Here is a 13,135-nt window from a genome sequence, read left to right as displayed (position 1 = left end):
ACCTGCTACCCCACAAAACATTATCAGCAACTTTTTTTTTGGTCCTGGGGATTGAACTGAGGCCCTGGCACTGTCCCTGAGCTTCTTTGGCTCAAGGCTAGCACGCTGCCACTTGAGTCACACCTCCATTTGGTGATTCATTAGAGATAATAATCTCAGGGATTGGGGTTGGGAAGGTGGCTCAGTGGTAGAGCGCTTGCCTTGCATGCATGAGGCCCTGTGTTCGATTCCTTAGTACCACATAAGCAGAAAAAAAAAAGCCGGAAGTGGCGCTGTGGCTTAAGTGGTAGAGTGCTAGCCTTGAGCTGAAGAGCTGAGGGATAGAGCCCAGGCCCAGAGTTCAGGCCCCACGACCAGACCCCCCCCCAAAAAAAAAAAATCTCGGACTTTCCTGCTTGGGCTGGCTTTGAACCTTAATCCTCACCTCTCAGCCTACTGAGTAGTTAGGATCACAAGCATGAGCCACCAGTATCAAACACCAAAATCTTTATTAAATCCCAGTTCACTTTTGGCCCAGTTCACATTTTTGGGGTGTGGGGCTTTTAACGGAAGGTTATGCTCCTTGTGGCAGGTGCTGTACATGCCATTGGTCCTATTGGCTTTTGTGATTTCTCAAATAGGGTTTCCTCACCACCACTTCCTGGACTGGTCTGAACCACTATCCTATTTTCACTTCCTGTGTCGCTGGATGTTAAATGTACCACTTCTTTTTATTAGTTGAGATGGGGTTTGGCAAACTTGTTACCACAGTTGGCCGCAGTCCTGATTGCAGCCTCCCAAGTAGTTAGAACAGGTGTGATTCACTGTGTCTCCTGCCTACTGCCTCCCCCCCCCCCGTCTGTCTGTCTGTCTCTCTAGCTTTCTGTTGAGGTAACTGGGTTTGAATTCATGGCTTCACATTGTTAGCCAGGTGCTTTACCATAGGCACACCTCCATTTTCTTTTTCTTTTCTTTTTTTTTTTTTTTGAGTCCGGTCGTGGGCCTGAACTCTGGGCCTGGGCGCTGTCCCTCAGCTCTTCAGCTCAAGGCTAGCGCTCTACCACTTGAGCCACAGAGCCACTTCCGGCTTTTTTTCTTTTTGCTTATGTGGTGCTGAGGAATTGAACCCAGGGCCTCATGCATGCAAGGCAAGTGCTCTACCACTGAGCCACCTTCCCAGCCCTATTTTTTGCTATTTTTTTTTTTTTCGGTCATGGGGCCTGAACTCTGGGCCTGGGCGCTGTCCCTCAGCTCTTCAGCTCTACCACTTGAGCCACAGTGCCACTTCCGGCTTTTTTCTTTTGTGGTGCTGAGGAATCAAACCCAGGGCCTCAGGCATGCAAGGCAAGCGCTCTATCACTGAGCCAACTTCCCAGCCCGGTCTGTTTTCTTTGTTCTAGTTTTGCCTTTTGCCACAGGCAAAAGATCTTTGCTATAGATCCAAGGATCTATAACAAAGAATAGTTTAGGTCAAAGTGCACAGTATTGGGGAGGCTGGCCTGCCCAGCTCTTATCCTGCTACCAGCTTTTCTTATACTTTTTTTTGCGGGGGGGGGGGGTCCGGTTGCCTTTTTTCATTTTACTTATGTGGTACTGAGGAATCAAACCCAGGGCCTCAGGCATGAAAGGCAAGCGCTCTACCACTGAGCCATCTTCCCAGCCCCTGCTACCAGCTTTTCGATTGATTGCTCCTTACAAACTACAGAGCTGAGGTGGCCTGTAAGTCAGAAAGTTGGGTTGTAATATTTCATTCCTGAGACCTTGTTATGTCATCCCACTTTTTTAGGTTCGTTTTTCTTTTCCCCATCGCTCCTGGCCAGCTGCTTACTAATAAGTGGAGAGGGGCAGGTGTTTGAAGGCTGATGTGGCTTAAAGGCCGTGCCTGTGCAGGGTGTGGTTCATGATAAGATGAGGAAGGTAATTTAGCTTCTCTAAGGCTTGCAGAAGGAATTGGCTTCAGCCATCTGGAGTCCTAGGGACTGAGAGATACTGTGTCTAGGTGTTTATGTGGAACCATCTCCAGGACACCTCACTGTCCTTTTCCTCCCTCCCTCCCTCCCTCCCTCCCTCCCTCTCTCTCTCTCTCTCTCTCTCTCTCTCTGTATGTGTATATGCACGTAGGTACGTACATGCACGCACCACTCACACGCACCAGTACTAGGGTTTGAACTCAGGACCTGGTTCCCCTGGATGCACGAGGCTGATACTCTACACTCCAGACACAGCTCCCTGTCTGGCTTTTTGCTTGTTAATTGGAGAGAAGAGTCATGGACTTCCCTGCCCAGGCTGGCTTTGAACTACAATCGTCAGATCTCAGCCTCCCTGAGTAGCTAGGATTATGGATGTGAGTCACCAGTGCTTCTTGGCTCCGTAGTTGTCATGCTGTGAGATTAGTCTCAACTGCTGAATGACACTTATCTGGTATGCGTAAGACATTGTGGATCTCTTATGTTTTAACACTGAGGTGAAGCACAACCTGTCTGCCTCCTCCTAGGAACTAGTGTCAGCTTTACTAGGACAGTGTGGGAAAGGATTATTTATGGTGCTAGTGCTCGAATTCTCTTCCTACATGCTGTCCCTTAGTTTTCCCACTTAAGGCCAGTGCTCTGCCACTTAAGCCACAACTCCACTTGGGCCCTTTTTGGAGGTTAATTGCAGATAACAATCTTTTGGACTGTTGGGGCAGGGTAGGGCTGGTCTGAAACCTAGCTCACCCAGAGAAGATCCTTTAGAATGCAGAATGGAATGGTAGTGAGGGTGAGCCTTTTCACACCCTTTTCTCCCTGCCATTCAGATCTTAGTTTCTGCATTCTCCAAATGCACAACAATCCTGGCATCCAGCCTAGGTGGGAGAGGGAGAAAGGACTGATTTCCTTAAGCTTCACTCTGAAAATAACCCAGCTGGCTCTGCTCAGGAACAAGGAGTTCCTGAGAGTGTTGGCACCTGGTAGTGTTGATGTCCAGTTGTCCCATTGGAACTGTGTCTCCCTCCCACTTCCCTTTCTCTACCCAAGAACCTGTGAAGGGAATTCCACTGGGGGGGGGGACTCTGGCCCCCTGGGGGGTTGGGAGGTCCTGGATGGTAGAAAAGTCTAGCTGTAATGTTTCTGATCCATTCTAGAAAAAGGTTGTCTTGGAGGCTTAACATTGGAATGTTTAGTACAAGTCTAGGCCTAGTATCTTCTGGATGCCTGATTCCTAGCTCCCCGACATCCTGGCGCCAGCAACAGGGGGTGGGGGCGTCCACCTCAACTCTCCTGTCCAGACAGATCCATCTTAAATCACAGAGAAGAATGAGTTAGTCAGCAAAATTAATGAAGGGAAGGACTGAAGGATTGTAGCCCGTGCTGCGTGAGGAATTAACAGAAAGAAACTCAAGATGAGTCTTGAACGACCAGTGGTTAAGCCCCGAGAGGGAGTGAAGGATGGCACCAAGGAGGCTGGGGGCCGGGGGAGGGGGCAGAAGCTGGACCTCTGACACAGGACGCTCGGACTGCAAGTGGCGGTGTCCTGAGCTGTGCCAGGGGCCAGCGAGTGGCCGTGTGGGGGTAGCCGCCGGCTGGGGGTGGGCTAATGGGGCCAGCACCTGCTCGCTCAGCCCTCCCGGCGTCCAGCCCTAAGGGGCCTCAGGGGCAGACCGCTTTCCAGCCTGGAAAGGACCCCGTAGTGACGGTGCTAGACTTGGTTGCTCTGAAGGGGTAGCTCCGGGGTTCCGCCCCGAGGGGCGGGCCGGGGCGGAGCTCCGCGCCACTTCCCCGCGGCCGCGCCCGTCTGGCGGCAGTCAGCGGCGGAAGCGCGCGGAGCCGCCCAGTCCCGGGACACGAGCGAGAAGCGAGGTCCAGGCGCGGTCCAGCTGCCACCGATCGATCGTTTGCCGCCTGCTTCGTTCTCCCGTCCCGCAGGCACCATGAGCCAGGACGCCGAGGTGGACCTGAAGGAGGTGGAACTGAACGAGCTGGAGCCCGAGAAGCAGCCCATGAACGCGGCGGCGGGCACCGCCGTGGCCGTGCCGGGCGGCGGGGAGAAGAACGGCCTGGTGAAGATCAAGGTGGCCGAGGACGACGCGGAGGCGGCGGCCAAGTTCACGGGCCTGTCCAAGGAGGAGCTGCTGAAGGTGGCCAGCAGCCCCGGCTGGGTGCGCACGCGCTGGGCGCTGCTGGTGCTCTTCTGGGTCGGCTGGCTGGGCATGCTGGCGGGCGCCGTGGTCATCATCGTGCGGGCGCCGCGCTGCCGCGAGCTGCCGGCGCAGCGCTGGTGGCACAAGGGCCCCCTCTACCGAGTGGGCAACCTGCAGGCCTTCGAGGCCAGCCAGACGGGCAGCCTGGAGGGTGAGTACCCCGCGCCCACCCCCCTGTCCTGTCCCTCTCCCCGTCCTCCCAGTACCTTGCCCTTCCTGCATGCTCGATCTCCTAGCCCTCAGTTCCTCCGGACCACTCCTCCCCAGTGCTCGCTCCTTTCTTTGAAGGAGATCGACCCCACCCCTGTTCTTCCACCCAGACGGCTGACTCAGCATTCTTCCGCCCCCCTCCCCCCAGCCAGTCACAACGGGTTTTTGAAGTAACCAGCCAGGCTCCTTGCATCAGCTACTCGGTCTTGTGATCCACCCCTCCCCCCCCCTTACACCCTCAGTTGGGGGAAGGTGGAGGAAAGAATGGCGGTGGTGGGAACCCCTCCGAGTAGCCTCCCGAGAGTATCCCCTCCCCCCCATTTCAGGTCTGAAAAAGCATCTCGACTACCTGAGCACTCTGAAGGTTAAGGGCCTCGTGTTGGGCCCGATTCACAAGAACCAGAAGGATGATCTGGCTGGGACCAACTTGAAACAGATCAACCCCACCCTGGGCTCCCAGGAAGACTTTAACAGCCTGCTACAATCCGCCAAGAAAAAGAGTGGGTGTCCTCGCCCCGACCAAGGGAACAATGGGAAAAAGGGTTTTGCCTTCTGACCAGAAGAAAAGCAGGATAGATTTCCCCCCACCCCTCAGCTCCCAACTGGCTTAGAATTTCCCCAGGGCAGGAATTTAGATTATCATGCTAGAACAGATTTGTTAAGTAGGCGCAAGAGCTTTTAACTTGCCTGGACAATCTTGAGCAGATCACTTAATTTCTTGGTTTTACTGCTTCTATTTGCAAAGTGTCGATAGTTATTTATTTATTTTTGCTTAATCTGTGGATTTCCCACCATCCCTTCTTAGCCTACTACTCAGTGGGGTTGGAACTTGTAAAACCACTGTGTATCCTTTGGGGGCTTGCGGGGGAAGGAGGGGACACCAATACTGTGTTATAACTCCAGAATCATTTTTGAAAGTGTTGGCTTTGGGGGCTAGAAGCCCAGGGCCCATAGCTTACCTTCTCTGCTGTGCTATAACCACTTTGGCAAGGTTCTTTCAGATCCAACACTTAGCAGATTTATGTGTTCAAATCTCGCTTTTCCATCATTCTAGGCATTCACATCATTCTGGACCTCACTCCCAACTATGGGGGCCAGAACTCATGGTTCCTCCCCAGTCAGGTTGACACCGTGGCCAGCAAGGTGAAGGTGAGTATGTTGGAAGTAATGGCTGATGGTGACCACATGCCAGAGTTGTGTTTGCCCTTTCACATCAAGCTCTGTACACCCAACCTGGTTCTGAAAAGCAAAACCAACTGCTAGTGTAGCCAGGTTAGGATAGGAACTGTGTATCTTGTGGCTTTCTTTTCTTGATTGTAAGACAGTTCCAGGAAGGGAATTTCTCAGATGTCAGTCTGAAGTTTGATTCTTTTATTCTTTCTGGGATAGGAAGTCCTTTTATTCTTTCTGGGATAGGAAGTCCTTTCTTTCTCTGTGGGTTGTTTGATGTGGTTGGAATGGAGCCCAGTCTGAGATGGTAAGCACTGGGGTCTTACTCCATGTCTGGAACTATGCCAAGTATTTTATAGATGTTTTCTAATTCTTGCATAACCATAGCAAGCATCTTTTATTCCTAATCTGAGGGTTGGGAACTTCTTGTGCCTTTCTCAAAGTAGTGGGTTAAATTGGGTGTTGGTGGCTCATGCCTGTAATCCTAGCTACTCAGGAGACTGAGATCTGAGGATTGTGGGGGTTTTTTTGGTCTGGTTGTGGGGCCTGAACTCTGGGCCTGGGCGCTGTCCCTCAGCTCTTCAGCTCAAGGCTAGTGCTCTACCACTTGAGCCACAGCGCCACTTCTGACTTTTTTTTTCCTTTTTGCTTATGTGGTGCTAAGGAATCGAACCCAGGGCCTCAGGCATGCAAGGCAAGCGCTCTACCACTGAGCCACCTTCCCAGCCCCATCTAGATTACTTTTTATTAGCTATTGTCCTGTTTTGTGGAACTTAGTGATTGGCTCTTTCTCTGTCTGTCTCTTATTTACTTTCTTTTTTTTGGTCAGTTGTGGGGCTTGAACTCTGGGCCTGGGGAGCTATCCCTCAGCTCTTCATCTCAAGGCGAGCAATCTACCGTGTGAGTCACAGCGCCACTTCCAGTTTTCTGGGTGGTTTATTGGAGATGAGTCTCATGGACTTTCCTACCCAGGCTGGCTTTGAACCGTGATCCTCAGATCTCAGCCTTCTTGAGTAGCATGTCTCTTTCTTGCATCATGACTAAAATTTTCTGTGAGTGAACTGAGCCACTGGGTTTCATATCTAAGTTCCATGGCCTATTACCAGTCATGACTGGCTTCCTCATTCCACCTGGACCTTGGTATTTCTTTGTCCTGTTACCTTAACTGGGGCCTTGTCCACAGACTTGTCAAAATGAAAATCCCCTTATACAACTAATTGATACTAATTAAAAAAAATGGGGAAAGAATGAGGGGCCTCTGTAATGCCTCCTCTCTTCAGCTTATACTCACTAATCAGTGGAAAATTAATGTGTCAGTATGAAAAGAAAATGTAGATGTTGGCCACAGGAGGTCAAAGTTCAAAGTCCAGATTGTGAAGAAGAGGCAGAAGTCTGCTCTGGAGAAAAAGCTCCTACCCAGCACTCCCACATAATCTCCTTTGCACCCCTGAGCTCTTAGAAGATAGAATAGTCCAGCTGGGTGCCAGTGGCTCACACCTATAATCCCAGCTTCTCAGGAGGCTGAGATCTGAGGATATCGGTTCAAAGCCAGCCCAGGCAGAAAAAATCCATGAGACTTATCTCCAATGAACCACTGGAAAACTGGTAGCAGCACTGTGGTTCAAGTGGTAGAGTGTTTGCCTTGAGCTGAAGAGTTCAGGGACAATGTTCAGGTTCAGACAGTTCAAGCCCCATGACCGACCAAAGGAAAAAAAAAAGATGTAAGGGGGCTAGGAAGATAGTTCAGTGGTAGAGCTTTTGCCTTGCATGCCTGAGGTCCTGGGTTCGATTCCTCAGCACCACATAAGTAAAATGAAAAAAGCTGGAAGTGGCGCTGTGGCTCAAGTGGTAGAGCACTAGCCTTGAGCTAAAGAGCTGAGGGACAGTGACCAGACCCAGAGTTCAGGCCCCACGACCGGACCCCCCCAAAAAAAATGATGTACGGAGGGACTTCAGTTTCATAAGTCATAAGTAATGACTACATTCCTTCTTGGACAATGTCACCCCTTCCTTTGCACTTTTAGTTTTTCCCTCCTGTCTCACCCCCTTTTGTGTGTTTGTTGTGTCTTGAGGCTGGAACTCAGGACTTGCATGCTGTTCCTGAGTTTTGTTGCTCAAGGCTAGCACTCTGCCAGTTGTGCCACAGCTACATTCCCAGCTGTTTTGGTGCTTAATTGGAGATAAGAATCTTGGGCTTTCTTGGCTTGAGTTGACTTTGAACCTTGACCCTTAGGTCTCAGCCCCCTGAATAGTTAGGATTACAGACATGAGCCAGTGGTGCCTGTTAGGAGTAGAGCTTTTAATGTCCCCCACCTCAGCTCTTGTAGCCAGAGTTCTAGGGTACTGACAGATTCATAAAGGGCAGAACAAAAGTGGGAGGCAGATCCTGACCTTTGCTTGGTAGCTGTCTCTATCTGAGGCAAATTTTGAACCTGTGGCATTTAGATAGGATAGGACTCCTTAGTCCTTTGGCCCTTGCTAATTGCTAGGAAACCTTTTTTGTTGTTGTTGGTTGCGGGGCCTTAAACTCTGGGCCTGGGCACTGTCCCTCAGCTCTTCAGCTCAAGGTGAGCGCTCTACATTTTGAGCCACAGCTCTACTTCTGGTTTTCTGGATTTTCCTGCCCAGGCTGGCTTTGAACTGTGATCCTTGGATCTCAGCCTCCTGAGTAGCTAAGATTACAGGCATGAGCCACCGGTGCCCAGCTTAGGAAACCTTTTAAAAGTTACTAGTGGGGAGAGGAAGGACTGGGGGAAAATAGGGCTATTCTGATCAAAGTATAGTACATGCACATCTCAAATTCTATGAAGAAACCCCTTGGTACAACTGATACACGGTGGGAAAAAAATCCAACCAAAAATAGAATGTAAACCAAGCTCTGTTGGGGGTGTGGCTACCAGGAGTGAGGGTGAAATGAGGGTAAATGCAGTCTAAGGAGGTTATTTGCATGTATGAAAATGCAACAGTGAAACCTGTTGAAATTGGTTCAGGAAGGAAGAGAAGGTGATAAAGGAGAGTGAGGGAAGGAGAGAGTTGATCAGGATACATTGTTTGCATGTATGGACATGTTAGGAAACTGAGTAAGGAGGGTATTAGAATAAAGAAAGCAGAAAATAATCTCAACAGACCATCTCAGCTTTACTGGAGAATTGAAGAGGAACTCCAGGGTGACCTGAGGAGAGTTGGGAAACCTGAGGCATGGGGTAATGGCACCAGGGGTGGAGGGGCTTAAGTAGGGTAATGGTTAGGGGCAGGGTCACAGGGAGCTGAGGATTCAAAGTGTTTGTGGGGGAGATCTGGCAGGTCTGGCTATCTGTTGTTTGAGCAAGTCTCCTGCCCTGTTTTCTGAGAGTTCAGGTGCCTGTCACCTGGGGCTAGGGTAGGGGAATGGGAAAAGTGTGGGGAAAATCCCCTAGGGGGAAAGTGGGCCAAGCAGTGAGAGCAATACTGAGTTATGAAAACAAAGCAGATTCCCACCCCACATCGGAATGAGTCTCAGATGGAAAGGGAAGCCAAAGGAGAGGGTCAGATAGAACCGAGAAAGGGAAGAAAAGGTAGGGGGAGTTTTATAGTATATGTTGAAGAACCCTGAGCTTCAGTCTGGGGACTTTTCTACAGAGCCAGACTCTTTTCAAATCTGAGGCTGTGCTTTGAATTTCAATCTTCCCTTCTTGGCCTTGTTTCCCACAAGCTTTTGTACTCCCGCTCTCACCAGGCCTCAAGAAGCTAGGAGGAGAGCAAGTACATTTGTCTTGAGGTCTTCATTGGCTGTCGTTCAGGTCCTGTCTCTGCTGCTCACTTATTATGATCTTAGATATGTCTCCTTGCTTCTCTGAGGAGCATTCCTCTTTTCCAAAATAGAGGTTACTGATATTCTGCATGCTAAGTGTTAAATGGCATTATATCCATGGACACATATTTTTAAGCCTTTACTGTGCTTTTAGAGATGAAACTGTGATTGGCCAGGGGCAGAAATAGAAAAGTAAAATCCTACAACATACTAGGAAGGTTGACTGGAGGTTAGAGCTAGAGGGACTGGAGGGACTACTGAGCCTTTGTGACTTTGGGAGAGAGAGACCTCGACAAGGCTAGCGGTTCCTAGATGGGGGGGACTGAGTGGACGGTGGGTGATGATGATCGCCTGAGGATTGATCTTTCTTTGTTCTCATGCCTCTTCCAGGAAGCTCTGAAATTTTGGCTGAAGGAAGGTGTGGATGGGTTCCAGGTTCTTGATGTAGGGAATCTGACGGTGAGTATACCTTCTACTTGACAGGCAAAGCTTGAGTGATAACAGAGGGGGTTTTGGCCAGATGGTATAATGTTATAATATTCCTATCTAATGCTTTCTTCCGCCCCCCCTTCTCTCTCTCCCTCTCCTCCTCTCCCTCCTTCCCTCCCTACCTCCCTCCTAGGATGCATCCTCATACTTGACTGAATGGCATAATATCACCAAGAGCTTCAGTGAAGACAAGTAAGTGTCAGGCCCCCTCTCCCAGACACAGCTTCCATTGTGGGACCCCTCCATAGAGTGCTAGTACCTGAGAAAGGGAGTTGTATTTCATTCAGAGAACTTGACACCTCTGCCCCTGTGCTGTGCAGGCTGTTGATTGCAGGAACTGAGTCCTCAGACCTGCAACAGATTATGAGCCTGCTGGACGCCACCAAGGACCATCTGCTGCTGACTAGCTCATATCTGTCACAGCCCAATGGTATAGTGTTGAACACCAAATTCCTAGTCACCCAGTTCCTGAATGCCACCGACAATCACTGGTGTAGTTGGAGCGTAAGTACTGTGCTGGCCAGGGGCGGGAGTTCTCTGCAAGGAAAGGGTTGGTGGACCGTGGAGGCAGAGGTGGCTTCTGGGGTCATGCGAGTTTGTTGTCTTTGCAGTTGTCCCAGGCAGGACTCATGACTACCTTCATACCGGCTCAGCTCCTCCGACTCTACCAGCTGCTGTTCTTCACCCTGCCTGGGACCCCTGTTTTCAGTTATGGAGATGAGATTGGCCTGCAAGCAGCTCCTGGACAGGTACCGCTTACCCTTTGTCCAGTGCAGGGGGGGAGATGGTGTCCATCTGTGGATGGCAGCAGATATCAGGCTTTCGGTAGAAATACCATTAGTTCTTTTTTTTTTGTCTGTTGTGGGCTTGAACTCTGGGCCTGGGCGCTGTCCCTGCGCTCTTCAGCTCAGGGTGAGTGTTCTACCACTGAAGCTACAGCGCCATTTCCGGTTTTCTAGTGGTTTATTGGAGATAAGAGTCTCATGGACTTTCCTGCCCTGGCTGGCTTTGAACCCTGACTCAGATTTCAACCTCCTGAGTAGCTAGGATTACAGGTGTGAGCCACCAGTGCCTGGCTCATTAATTCTTAGTCAATCTCCTTATCATTATCTGAATGCCCTTGACCTAGATTAATTATGCATATACATGTGTGCTGGTCCAGGGCTGGGCACTCTCCCTGAGCTTTGTGCTAAGGCTAGTGCTCTACCACTTGAGTCACAGCGCCACTTGAGTAGTTTATTGGAGTTTTACACTTCTTGTCCTGGCTGGCTTTGAACTGCCATCCTTAGTTCTTAGCCCCCCTGAGTAGCTAAGATTACAGGCATGAGCCTTCAGCACTCGACTATTCCTGAGGTTTTGTGCTGGGGTCTAGCACTCTAACCATTTGAGCCATAGCTCTATTTCCTGCTTTTTGTTGGATCATTGGAGATAAGAGTCTCACGGACTTTCCTGCACAACTTGGCTTTGAACCATGATACTCTGATCTCAGCTTCCTGACTAGCTAACATTGTAGACCTGAGCCACTAGTGCCTGGCTTTGAACCTGATTTTTTTTTTTTTTTTTTGCAAGTCTTGGGGCCTGAACCTAGGGCCTGGACACTGTCCCTGAGCTACTTTTGCTTAAGGCTATCACTCTACCACTTGAGCCATAGTGCTACTTCTGACATTTTCTGTTTATGTGGTACTGAGGAATTGAACCCAGGGCTTAATGCATGCTAGGCAAGCACTTTACCACTAAGCCACATTCCCAGCCCTGAACCTAGTTTTTAAAAATTCCTATTCTTTCTGTTCTTCAGCCTTTGGAGGCCCCGATCATGCTGTGGAATGAGTCCAGTCTCCCTGACAACATAGGATTTGTGACTGCTAACATGACTGTGAAGGTAAGAGTAGTTTAGATGACCCGGAGGGGGCGCACAGGAAAGGAGGCTTGTAGAAGTCTGCGCCCAGGACAGCCCCTCAATTGTTCCTCCTGTGTTTCTATCATTCTCAGGGCCAGAGTGAAGACCCTGGCTCCCTCCTTTCCCTGTTCCGGAGGCTGAGTGACCTGCGGGGTAAGGAACGCTCCCTGCTGCATGGGGACTTCCACGTAATCTCCTCAGGGTCTGGCCTTTTCTCCTACGTCCGCCACTGGGATCAGAACGAGCGTTTCCTGGTGGTACTCAACTTTGGCAATGTGGGCCAGCCAGCCAAGCTAAGAGCCTACAACCTGCCAGCTAGCACCAGCCTGCCAGCTACGGCCAACCTGTTGCTTAGTACCCAGCCAAGCCGTGAGGAGGGCATCACCCTGGAGCTGGCAAACTTGAACCTGGATCCTCACGAGGGGCTACTGTTGCGCTTCCCTTATGTAGCCTAATCCCACTTAGCCAGGACCTGTCACCCTCCCTGTCCCTTCCCAGGCCTTTTTGAGTTCTGGTTTTTCCTTCTCTTTTTACAAACTTTGCAGATTACAGATGAACTCCCCAGTAGGTTGTTTTCTGCCATGAAATAAATGTACCCCTGCCTGGTGAAGTCTCATTTCCCCTGTCACAGCAGGAATTTCTCTTCTCTCCGGGGTCTTTCCCATACTGATCTCAGCCAGAGAGTGTCATACATATGCTCCAAGTCCTACGTTGGTCACTTAGGGAACATCATGGCCCAGAGAAGAACAGCCCTGCCAAGGTCAATATCAAGGTGTCAAGGGCTAGGACCAGCACGAGTGGTTCCACACTCAGGCTGGAGTTCTGGAGGTCTTAGGTTTTACCTCACTGGCTCTTAAACATCTCCTTAGAGAAGATGACCAGCCAGGTGTGTTCAGATTCTCTTGTTTTTTGGACTTGGCATTTCACGGAGAAAGAATGGAGAGAGGGGATGTCTTGGTTTCCTAAAGGTTCACCTAAAATGTACTAGTGATCAGATCCTTCATGAACAACAGTACAGGGAACCAAGAACAGATGTCCCTGCCCTGAGGTCAAGCCCCGGGACTGGGGTGGGGGGAATAAAAACATATAGCCTGTCTCCTTGGGCTCATATTCTTGAGGAAGTTTGTTGGAGCCTTTGGAGTTTATCACACCACCTGTAGAGCTGACCTCTGGTCCCTCCTAGAGGTGGAAAAGAGGTAATAGAAATAAGATTTATAAGCTGGGCACTGGTGGCTCATGCCTATAATCCTAGCTTCTCAGGAGGCTGAGATACGAAGATTGTGGTTGGAAGTCTGGCCCAAGTAGAAAGTCTGTGAGATTATTATTTCTAGCTAAGCCACAAAAACCTAGAGCTGGGTACCAATGGCTCATGCCTATAATCCTAGCTGCTCAGGAGGCTGAAATTTAGGGATTGCTGTTCATA

At 50.1% G+C, this 13,135-nt stretch overlaps 1 protein-coding gene across 1 annotated transcript in view; it reads left to right on the top strand.

Annotated features, from left to right (window-relative positions):
• Positions 1-12,328, top strand: part of Slc3a2 (solute carrier family 3 (amino acid transporter heavy chain), member 2) — a 29,867-nt gene extending 17,539 nt beyond the window's left edge. The window contains exons 2-10 of the mRNA XM_013029274.1: positions 3,882-4,307; positions 4,693-4,866; positions 5,421-5,515; positions 9,717-9,785; positions 9,949-10,007; positions 10,136-10,319; positions 10,427-10,564; positions 11,611-11,694; positions 11,805-12,328. Of these exons, the coding sequence (XP_012884728.1) occupies positions 3,882-4,307; positions 4,693-4,866; positions 5,421-5,515; positions 9,717-9,785; positions 9,949-10,007; positions 10,136-10,319; positions 10,427-10,564; positions 11,611-11,694; positions 11,805-12,167 (1,592 nt within the window). The 3' untranslated portion in view covers positions 12,168-12,328. The remainder of the gene's footprint in view (positions 1-3,881; positions 4,308-4,692; positions 4,867-5,420; positions 5,516-9,716; positions 9,786-9,948; positions 10,008-10,135; positions 10,320-10,426; positions 10,565-11,610; positions 11,695-11,804) is intronic.
• Positions 12,329-13,135: the final 807 nt, after the last annotated feature.

Source organism: Dipodomys ordii, unplaced genomic scaffold, assembly GCF_000151885.1.
Source record: "Dipodomys ordii isolate 6190 unplaced genomic scaffold, Dord_2.0 Scaffold117, whole genome shotgun sequence".
NCBI classification, from domain to species: Eukaryota; Metazoa; Chordata; class Mammalia; order Rodentia; family Heteromyidae; genus Dipodomys; species Dipodomys ordii.
This window is presented reverse-complemented; position numbering and strand designations above follow the sequence as displayed.